This window comes from Trichoderma evansii (genome assembly GCF_050947405.1).
Source record: "Trichoderma evansii strain SZMC 28006 chromosome Unknown GGI43scaffold_3, whole genome shotgun sequence".
NCBI lineage: Eukaryota > Fungi > Ascomycota > Sordariomycetes > Hypocreales > Hypocreaceae > Trichoderma > Trichoderma evansii.
Genome location: NW_028145203.1, coordinates 1,430,505 through 1,441,264, shown reverse-complemented (window position 1 = coordinate 1,441,264; position 10,760 = coordinate 1,430,505). Strand labels below are relative to the sequence as shown.

Here is a 10,760-nt window from a genome sequence, read left to right as displayed (position 1 = left end):
GCGGCAGAAGCGGTAGAGGCGGTAGAGACAGTAGAGACAGTAGAGACAGTAGAAGAAGATTAAAATAGTCGCAATTTTGTGACATTAGTAACAGCTGGGTTGCTGGATAACGAAACTGGGATACTGAATAATAATTCACTATTTATATGATGAATAAACTTACGACTGTGACGAACGCCAAAGCCTTTCTTCTCATTGCCAGCTTGTTTGTTGCCAAGAGGAACTTCAATTACAAAACTAATCTATGGATTCATATCGGCTCTCTTAAAGGAGTAGAGTGTGGCTGTTAACTTGGTTGATAAGCCGAGCGATGCTCCACTGGCAATAGTAGGATTAGAAGTATTGTTGAACCTGTAGAATATATAGTTAGTAAAGCAGCTTAGACGTAGATTGTGAAAATGGAGGGGGAATATAAAAATGTAGAGAGAACTCAAACTCATATAAGATTACACAATCGCACGAGAAAGTGTTCGATTTAATAGGCTTGTTGGCTGAGTCCTCGTTCACTGCACTGCCTTGGCCTTGGGCTACCTTATCCATTGTTGCCTGAGACATCTTGATATGAAGTTTTCGCGAGGTAACTAATGAAGACAGAAGGATGTGCGAAAGTTTCTGGTCTCTCCTTATCTATGGGATAAACTAAAAGAATGTACGGGACTCAGCAAGGAGCCTCCACAGCTGAAGAGATTGCTTTTGCAGTCGCACACCGACTACATGTAACTTATCTGCGCCCGCCCAACTGGGCAAGCAGATATCCAGTAGCAGAGATTTCAAGCTCCCCAAAGAAGAGCTTGTAACCACCAACTATGGGAAACGCCAGTTTTTCACAGAGAAATCGGCAAGAGACGGAAACAACAATAAAAAAGGCTCCGAAAAAAAAAAAGAACAAATAAACAGACTTAATAGTCTGTTTGCGCGTATAGAGAGAGAGAGAGGAGAGAGAGAGGAGAGAGAGAGAGAAAGAGAGAGATTGTCTGGTAAAAGGCGTCATGGGTCAAGAACGAGAGCTGTTGGGAGAAAAAGAACTCGATGTTCAATCGTGTTGTGAAGAGAAAACAAAATAACACAATTCTGGAGGCTTTTGCGCACTGAATTCACTGAATTATTGTTTTGAAATCAGAATTGTTTCACTTTACGGTCCATTGCAGCCATGGTCTGACCGAACTTTGTCACAGTAAAAGAGAAGGCAGATTATTTATTGTCGATGCTTGGAATTAAACCTGGGTTTACAGTAGTTGAGATAATATAAAAACTGTTATTTTTTTACTCTACTGTATTAAAAACATGATATTTTTCTACATTAAAAGTTATTTTATACAGGTATTACCTATATAATAAAACACATGATATCGCTTCCTACTTGCTGATCAAATTACATATGCTCTCTCCCATTGCGTCTGTTGGTTGCTTAGGGAGAGGGTAGATCCTTAAACTTTGAAATTCACATTAATTTCTAATATCGTAAGCTGCATAACATGGGGTACGTCATACATACATGTATACTACCTACCCATGTGTATATCTTTCTCCACCAAGGTAACCATCAAGGTACAAACCGGCTCCTGGCACTCTGGTCACCCCAGTTCTCTATTTCACTGTATCTTATTCTTTTATTCTTTTATTATGCAATTATGATTCTTTTATTTTACAGCTTGATACCAAGTCCGATCTTTAGACCTGGCCCCTCCCTTCAGCGTATCATGTTACAGGGTCCGCGCATCAACAACGGCTCGGATGCAGTCTCCCTGCTTCATCGTCTCAAAAGCATTGTTAATCTCTCCAAGAGTCTTGCGGTGTGTGATGAACTCATCAACCTTGAGAGCTCCAGACATGTAGTCGCTGACAAGTCCAGGCAGCTGCGAGCGGCCTTTGATGCCACCAAAAGCGCAGCCCTTCCAGACGCGGCCGGTGACAAGTTGGAATGCTGAAAAAAGAAATCGAGTTAGTATGGTGAAATCAAAACATCAGTAACAGAGTAGAAAGGATAACTTACGGCGGGTGGCAATCTCCTGTCCAGCAGCAGCGACACCAATAATGATACTCTCACCCCAACCCTTGTGGCAAGCCTCCAGAGCAGCACGCATCACATTGACGTTACCAGTGCAATCAAACGTGTAGTCACAGCCACCGTCAGTCATCTCAACCAGCTTCTCGACGACAGTCTGTCCCTTCAGCTCAGTAGGGTTAACAAAGTCGGTGGCACCGAATTTCTTCGCCCACTCCTCCTTGGCCGGGTTGACGTCCACTACGATGATCTTGCCGGCCTTGTTGACAACAGCACCCTGAACAACTGAAAGACCAACGCATCCAGCTCCAAAGATGGCGACGTTGGAGCCCTCCTCAACCTTGGCGGTGACGCGGGCTGCGCCGTAACCAGTGGTGATACCGCATCCAAGCAGACAAGTTCGGTCCATGGGGGCCTCGGGCTGGACAGCTACAACGGAGATGTCGGCGAGGACAGTGTACTGAGAGAAAGTAGACGTGCCCATGAAGTGGAGGAGATCCTTGCCCTTGCACTTGAATCGGCTGGTGCCATCAGGCATGACACCCTTGCCCTGAGTAGCTCGGATCTTGCCGCAGAGGTTAGTCTTTCCAGATTTGCAGAACTTGCACTCCTTGCACTCGGGTGTGCTGCATGCTAATTAGTTTCCATCTTCGACGCAAACCACAAACATCGGGGGTGAGGCGAGCGTACTAGAGAGCAACGACGTGATCCCCGGGCTTCACATTGGTGACACCCTCACCAACAGACTCGACAATACCAGCTCCTTCGTGTCCCAGGATGACGGGGAAAGCTCCCTCCGGGTCCTTGCCGGACAGAGTGTAAGCATCTACACCGGTCAGCATTTTTTCCTCAACTCTTCGAATGCCCAGCTCAGTCACGCAGCCTACCTGTGTGGCAAACACCGGTGTAGTAAATCTGCACGCGGACCTCGTGGGCCTTGGGAGGAGCAACCTCGACATCCTCGATGCTCAGCTCCTTGCCAGCCTCCCAGGCAACGGCAGCCTTGCAGGTGATGGTCTGCATCCCTCTCTCGTCAGCTTCATAGCTACTAAATCATGGCGGGGTGCAAGGCCATGGAGGGGTATTTTCAGTGCCTCTGCTCACCTTTCCAACAGTTGAGGCCATTGTGTTAGTTCAGCTGATGAAATGCGGCTGAAGAATTATGGCTTTCCTATTGAGTTGGGAAAAGGCTCAAGTGAAAGATGGAGCTACTATTTGTTTATGAGCGCCAGCTACTTGAGCTCAACATAGAGTTTCCCGATCCCCCGAACGTCACTATTATTATTCAACTTAATTAGCTACCCCGCTGCGGTGCAAGTGGGGGGGTAAAAACTGCTGTTGCTGCTTAATTCTATTTTATGCGCTTACTCATGCGCAAACGAATTACTGGGCAAGGCTTAGGATTTACCCAACGAATCGTATCTTTGAATGAGGGCTGATTTTCATGAAGATTGCTATTTGTTCCGGGCTCTACCCGGTGTTATGTGACCATGACATATGTAACTCCGTCATCTCCGTGCTCACAATGAACTAAAGGCGGTGATTCTGTCCCTATAGCGGCTATAATTATTGCCGACTTGACTAGTTGCCTTAGCTATTCGGCGTTTTGAAAGGGATGGCTGCAAATAAAACCGCTAATCAATACCGATATTTCTCCTGATATGAAGTTCTTGATTTATGAGATTTGTGAATAGCCGTATTGCGGCTAGAAATCGTGAGGCTTGAAGGATGTAGACTTTATGCTTCGCTTAGACCAACATTCAAACAATTGCCTAGGCATCTATTTACGACGAACGACACTCAAGTTGAAATAAAAAATTCAAGTGAAAAGGTGAATCTGGTGACTTTTTAGAAGATTGAGATAATTGAAATATCCTCTTTACGCATTTTCTCTTGTTACTTGGCCAATAGACTTATCGTTGTCGTGGAATGCTGTATCGATACACCGAGTTCACCTTGGGCTCTTGGTGTCTCGGTGAGCCCCGGCTAAATCTCGGACCGCGTTCATCCCAGCGCGACAACAGCTCCAAAAAATATCCAAGACGCGTGCTGGGCCAAACGAATAGAGGGCAATTTTTATTCACAACTAAGCGTCCCCAGTTCTACATCTGCATCTGCTGCGAATCTTGCTCAAGACGAAAGACACATGCTGACCTTTACGAAAATCCACCCGCGTTTATGAACAAGTGATCCATCATTGCTATTGATACGAACATTCTGTTGGACCAGCCGACAGGGCAGCATCGCTCTTCACCATGGCCAACAGATTTATCATCGATTCTAGTCCGATGGGCAAAGGTTCTCCGTTAACACCGGATAGGCGACGTGCCAACAACTTTTCGCAATACGACGACAATCTGACAAGCACGCCCTTGGGTCCTCCCCCATCAACAGCAGCAGAATTCGGCAGCTCAGTTAACCCAAATTTTGGAATTAGTACAACCTCAAGCTCGGGTGGAGGGCTGTTTGGCCAATCACGCAACCCAAATGCTCCTCTGGGCCGAGGCATCAGAGGGCGGCCGTCTGGGCTAAGCAGACAGCTTCGTGCCAACGATGACAAGGAAGACGATTTTGGCGAGGGTTTTGACGACGATGAAGAACTTCCTCCCCTAAGAGGAAGCTTGTTTCGAAGTGCGCCTCAAACAACCAGGACGTCACAAAGAAAAGATGATATGGAAGCTGAGGTGGAGCGGTATATCGACGAGGAAATGGAAGAGGAATTGAGCGCGGGTGGCTCTGATACGGGCGACATTTTCTTGAACATGCGACACGACGACCGTGCATATGGGCAGCCCGTTATTGGCGAGGAGTCGGACCTGATGATGCTGCAAACACCTGCGGCAACGGCCAGAGTGCGCAAGGAAGCTGAGAGCATATTTAGCCAGTCGACTCGCTTTAGGCCTACGAGACACCACGAGCTTCTATTCGCCACCATTGCCAAAGATATCTACACATATCAAGAGCCTGCTCGAATCACGGAGAGCCCCGATTTGATCCTAAAGACCGAAAACTTGGTCTGTCAACTATATAACGATGGAGTTGGCGCGATTGAGGACCCAGAAAGACTGGAGAATTCGCTTGCTAATATCACCTACCGACTCATTCAACTTTGGACAGAGTATACCGAAGAGCTTCCTCCACCAGAAGGCGAAGATTTGGCCACCATTGGACCACCAGAAAGCGCAGACCCGTTTGAAAAAGCTGCCTATGTCGCGCACTTGATTCTCCGCATGCACCATGCTCGTTTCGACACAAAAACCGAGGACGATAAGACCCCGCCATTGCCAGAAATTCTCTTTGACTGGTTACAAAGCAGCCACAACTTGTTCCCTAACCAAGTTCGAGAGATTTCCAGATATAAGCCCAGCCCTGCATGCCATAGCTTGTACTGGCAGACTCTGAGAAATGCACTGCTACGGGGCGATGTAACCGGGGCGCAGCAACTTTTGAGAAATGCTGGCTGGGAGCATGTTCGCCGAGGACCTCTGGGCGGCCCAACTTACACAGGCAAGGCTCTCGAAAACGTACGAAGGTTTGCAGAGGCTACGTGCGAGATGCTTGACCAATGCCCCGCAGCACGGAACGACTGGGAGATTCTGGATAGTAGCTGGACTCTATTCCGAGTCCAGGCTCGAGGCTCTCTGGATAGACTCACCCTATTTGCCGAAGGCAAAGATACTAGCCTATTGGATTCTCTGAACGATGGAGTCGACACGTCCATGTCAGCGATGGCCAAGAAGGCTTCAAGCCAGATTCCCTGGGATATTTACGAAAATTTGCAGACAGTATATGACATTGTCCTGGGACAGACTGAGGCTATCTTGGAGACGGCGCAGGATTGGTGCGAGGCAACGGTTGCACTGTTTGGCTGGTGGGATGAGGGTATTCAGCGCCCCAAGAGCTTGGTGCAGTCTCAGTTCGGTGTTTCGCCCGGCAGCTTTACTGACTCTGAGGACTACTTTGACCGGCTGGTGACGGTGTTCAACGTTGTCATCCAATCTGGCCTGACCCCCAATACGATGAATCCCGTGGAAGTTGCTCTTGCATCTGCCTTTGAAGGCAACGTTCACGCTGTCATTGGATGCTTGAGAACTTGGTCACTACCGGTAGCCTGCTCAGTGGCCGAGATCGCTTCTTTGGGCAAATGGCTTCCGCTACAAGAATCTGCGAAGCCGCTGCCGGCTGATAGTCTGGATATCGATGATTTAATGCTTCTCGGAGTCGGCCAGCCTAGCACTGATGATATCGAGGGCATTAAGGACACAACCCTTGTTATTTATGCTAGAGAGCTGGCAGGAATTGAGCATCTTTCACCACAGCGAGACGGCTGGGAGATGGCCATTCAGGTGCTTGGGCGAATGGATGTTCCAGAAAAGTCAGAGGAAACGGTTGGTGAATTACTGAGAGATCTTTTGGCAACATTAGACGAGAACTCTAGCATAACGGTTGATAAGATGTGGAGGTTGTTGAGCGATCTGGGCATGATGAATTATGCCGAGGAGACTGCAGAGGTGAGCAAGTTGTTTCTCTTCTTTGATTCGCTCTTCTTTGAGCAATGGCATGCTAACTGTATGATAGACATTTGCCGAGATTTTATCAAAAGAATCTCACCGATATGGCGAGGCTCTTTGGTATTTTGCACTTTCGCACCGCACGGACCGAGTTCGTGAAGTTTTGAACCTTCTCATGTCCTATTCCCTGGTGCAATCAACTGTATACCCTGCCGAAAAGGATCTTGACGAAGATCTCAAGGGCCTGCTTCGGAATAGGTCAGAAGCCTTGGAAGAGAAGGCAAAGATTGATCTGGAAGCCGCCCAGCTGCTAGGTCGAATGCTTAGCGGCTACGCTACGCTGCGCAAGTTTTACGAGATCAGAGACGAGATAGGAAATATTGAAGAAACCTCGCCATCTAGGGCTCTTGCCATGAAGAAGCAAGCTGCGTTCGCCTTGGTGGCTGTCGTCTCTAGCTCAGGGGACAACATCCGCGGCGGGCTCTACGACGAGACCAGAGATGCTGTAGTCAGCGAAGACTTTTTGCTGGCTCTACTCGGCGAAACAACAGTTTTCATTAACCAGTCGCCCTCTGTTATCTCTCTCGAGCAGCTGGACATTCTGCTCAAGGCGATTGAGGATATTCAAGCGGTGGGCACCAGAGTGTACTCGACATGCGAAGAGTTTTTCAACCTGGTGCTCGCGTCAGCGCAGGGTTTGAAGGGGTCTACGCCTGCAGATTTGATGAAGTCGACAAATTCGCTTAGTGGTAGCACATATATGATGAGTGGCAGCTCACTCCTTGCTAGCCACATGCAAAAGTCTATTATGGCAGGAGGAGGCAAAGTGAACAGGGGATGGGACTGGAGGAAAGGCTGGCTTGCTAATACCAAGGGAGAAGATGTGATTCGCAAACTGAGACTAGGCTTGGCCAAAGACCTGTCATCGCTATGGTTGGACGATGCGGATGGAGTTGCAATTTACTAGAAGAAAAAAGAAAACAAGGGGACGATAGACCGAGATGGAACAAATGGATATACTACATGGTGGAATTGGGATTGAGGCGATGATACATGATGTTTAGCAGGTGTGAGATACCTATATAATACTCGAACTGGGAAAGATGTGTTCAGGCATCGCGGTTGATTCAGGAATTTTAGCTTCAGCATACTCTGTTAATGAGGATATCATTTCCTACATGACTTGCTTCACCTATTAAATACCAACTGAAGCCCACTATTTATAGCGAGACGTCAAAAGAGCTAGCTCAGCTCGTAGGTGCGATCTGCTTGATGGATGGGCGCCACTTTGCCCCAATTCTCTCCCGCCCGCCGGTCTCCAATCCGATACCGCGCATTGCCAATCTCAAAACTTTCACCCCACCAAAAAGTTTGTTCGTGGGAATGAATCACGAGCGCATAAGATGGCACCAATTGAACTGGCAGGCCGTTCTGGAGGCGCCATGACTGTAAGTTTCCGACGCTGAAAGATGTATAAGAGTAGGAAATAGAAGTATACATAATGAGCTGACTTGAATTGGCAATTGTAGAGTCTTTTGCGACGAGCTGGATCCGGCTCCGCGGCCGGAGCTCTGAACCGCACTCTATGCGCTTCTTCTACCAGGCGATTCTCGAGCGTCAAGTCCCTGCCGCCGACGTACGAGAAGCTTTTCAACCGATACACCGAAGTGCGACGAGTCTTGGGCAAGCAGCGCCTGACGCTGGCTGAGAAGATTCTCTACAGCCACCTGGACAATGTCGAGGAGTCACTTCTGACCAACACGGATAATGGACGCAGCATCCGCGGCAAGGCTAACCTGCTGCTGAAGCCCGACAGGGTCAACATGCAGGATGCGTCTGCGCAGATGGCCCTGCTGCAGTTCATGTCTTGCAATCTCGAGAAGCCGGCGATCCCTGCGAGCATTCACTGCGACCACTTGATTGTGGGAGCCAAGGGTGCCGAGAACGATCTGTCGACCGGTATTCAGGCCAACAAGGAAATTTTCGATTTCCTGGAATCTGCGGCGCGCAAGTACGGCATGGACTTTTGGCCGCCTGGTGCGGGTATTATTCACCAGACCGTGCTGGAGAACTACGCTCTGCCGGGTCTGATGATGCTGGGCACTGATAGTCACAGCCCCAATGCTGGTGGTCTCTGCACTGTCACGATTGGTGTTGGAGGTGCTGATGCTGTCGAGGCTCTGGTTGGCGCCCCGTGGGAGCTCAAGGCCCCCAAGGTTCTTGGTGTGAAGCTCACTGGCAGCCTGAACAACTGGGTTGCTCCCAAGGATGTCATCTTGAAGCTGGCTGGCGAGCTGACTGTTCGCGGTGGCACTGGATCCATCATTGAGTACTTTGGTCCCGGTGTTGACACCCTGAGCGCTACTGGTATGGCTACCATCTGCAACATGGGTGCCGAGGTTGGCGCTACCACATCCATCTTCCCCTACACCGAGGCTTCTGCTCGATACCTCGAGTCTACCCGCAGAAGCGAGGCCGTTGAGAACATCAAGGCCCTGGAAAGCTTCCCTGGCAACAACTCCTCTGAGGATTCTCGCTTCCAGTTCAAGGCTGATGAGGGCGCCGAGTATGACCAACTCATCACTATCAACCTCTCCGAGCTGGAGCCTCACGTCAACGGCCCCTTCACTCCCGATCTGGCCACCCCTCTGTCCAAGTTTAAGGACGTCGTCAAGGAGCAGCAGTGGCCTGAGAAGCTGTCTGCCGGTCTCATCGGTAGCTGCACCAACAGCTCTTATGAGGATATGACCCGTGTGGAGAGTCTCCTCAAGGAAGCTGCTGACGCTGGTCTCAAGCCTGCTGCCGATTTCTACATTACCCCTGGTAGTGAGCAGATTCGCGCCACCCTGGAGCGTGACGGCACTTTGAAGACCTTTGAGGCTGCCGGTGGTGTTTTGCTGTCCAACGCTTGTGGTCCTTGTATCGGCCAGTGGCAGCGACAGGATGGTGTTACCAAGGGAACTTCCAATGCCATTCTCACCTCCTACAACCGTAACTTCCGTGGCCGAAATGATGGCAACCCCGAAACTATGAACTTCCTTGCCTCTCCCGAGATTGTTACCGCCATGGCTTTTGCTGGTTCAACTACCTTCAACCCCATGACTGATTCTATCAAGACCCCCTCTGGCAAGGACTTCAAGTTCTCTCCCCCTCACGGTCTTGAAGGTCCCAAGTCTCCTTTTGAGGCCGGCGTTCCCTCCCTCGGCGTCCTCTCCCAGCAGCCTGACCCCAGCGTTCAGGTCGCAGTCTCCCCATCTTCCGATCGTCTCGCTTTCCTCGAGCCCTTCGCCCCCTTCCCCGAGTCTGACCTCTCTGGCCTCCGCGTTCTCGTTAAGGTCACTGGCAAGTGCACTACCGACACCATCTCCGCCGCCGGCCCCTGGCTCAAGTACAAGGGCCATCTCCCCAACATTAGCACCAACACCCTCAACACCGCCACCAACGCCGAGACGGGCGAAGTCAACGCCGCCTACGACCTTGACGGCTCCAAGCACACCATCCCTGAGCTCGGTCAGCTGTGGAAAGAGCGCAACCAGGAGTGGCTCGTTGTCGCAGAGCACAACTACGGCGAGGGTTCAGCCCGTGAGCACGCTGCCCTGCAGCCCAGATACCTCGGCGCTCGAGTCGTCCTGACCAAGTCTTTTGCTCGTATCCACGAAACAAACCTGAAGAAGCAGGGTGTTGTGCCGTTGACATTTGAGAACGAGGCTGATTACGATAAGATTAACGCGGGTGACGAGGTCAGCACCGTTGGACTGTACGAGATGCTCCGCAACAAGGGCAAGGGAGATGTTCAGCTCAAGGTTAAGAAGGCGAGCGGTGAGGAGTTTTTGATCCCGACCAAGCATGCTGTTAGCAAGGACCAGGCGGGATTCATCTTGGCAGGCAGTGCGCTGAACTTGCTGTCCAAGGGAATATAAATGTTGAATCAGGGTTAGGGTATAGCTGCTGCGGTGGATATAGCAGAATGATTTGAGGAAAATTAAGGATGAAGAAAATGGGTATATATAGTGCCATGCGTTTTTGTATGTAGCAGTATACCTAAGGCATGGAACCTGTTAATTGAATTTTTGTATAACGAACAGAAGGTGTACGATCTGATTTGTATGAAATGAAATTTCCTTGGCGATGGAGAATATTGGGAAAATTATACAAAACAACTGTGTCAGATGATTCGAATTTTCAAAGAAATATGTTTATATTCTGAGTTCATTAATTCGTTTCTATAAATATACAATACAACA

General features: G+C 49.5%; 2 protein-coding genes across 2 annotated transcripts; one reads left to right on the top strand and one right to left on the bottom strand.

Annotated features, from left to right (window-relative positions):
• Nucleotides 1-1,427: 1,427 nt before the first annotated feature.
• Nucleotides 1,428-3,763, bottom strand: GGI43DRAFT_396407 (bifunctional alcohol dehydrogenase/S-(hydroxymethyl)glutathione dehydrogenase). Its single transcript, XM_083204960.1, has 5 exons — nt 3,110-3,763; nt 2,893-3,022; nt 2,696-2,831; nt 1,994-2,631; nt 1,428-1,924 (listed from the first exon to the last, which is right to left on the bottom strand). The coding sequence occupies exons 1-5, from the start codon at nt 3,128-3,130 to the stop codon at nt 1,704-1,706; spliced, it is 1,146 nt and encodes a 381-aa protein (XP_083064176.1). The 5' UTR covers nt 3,131-3,763; the 3' UTR covers nt 1,428-1,703.
• A 497-nt stretch (nt 3,764-4,260) lies between these two features.
• Nucleotides 4,261-10,436, top strand: GGI43DRAFT_420842 (aconitate hydratase; the record flags this gene model as incomplete). Its single annotated transcript, XM_083207865.1, has 3 exons — nt 4,261-6,516; nt 6,584-7,449; nt 8,120-10,436. 3 exons carry the CDS (start codon nt 4,261-4,263, stop codon nt 10,434-10,436), a joined length of 5,439 nt encoding a protein of 1,812 aa, XP_083064175.1.
• Between the last annotated feature and the right edge of the window lie 324 nt (nt 10,437-10,760).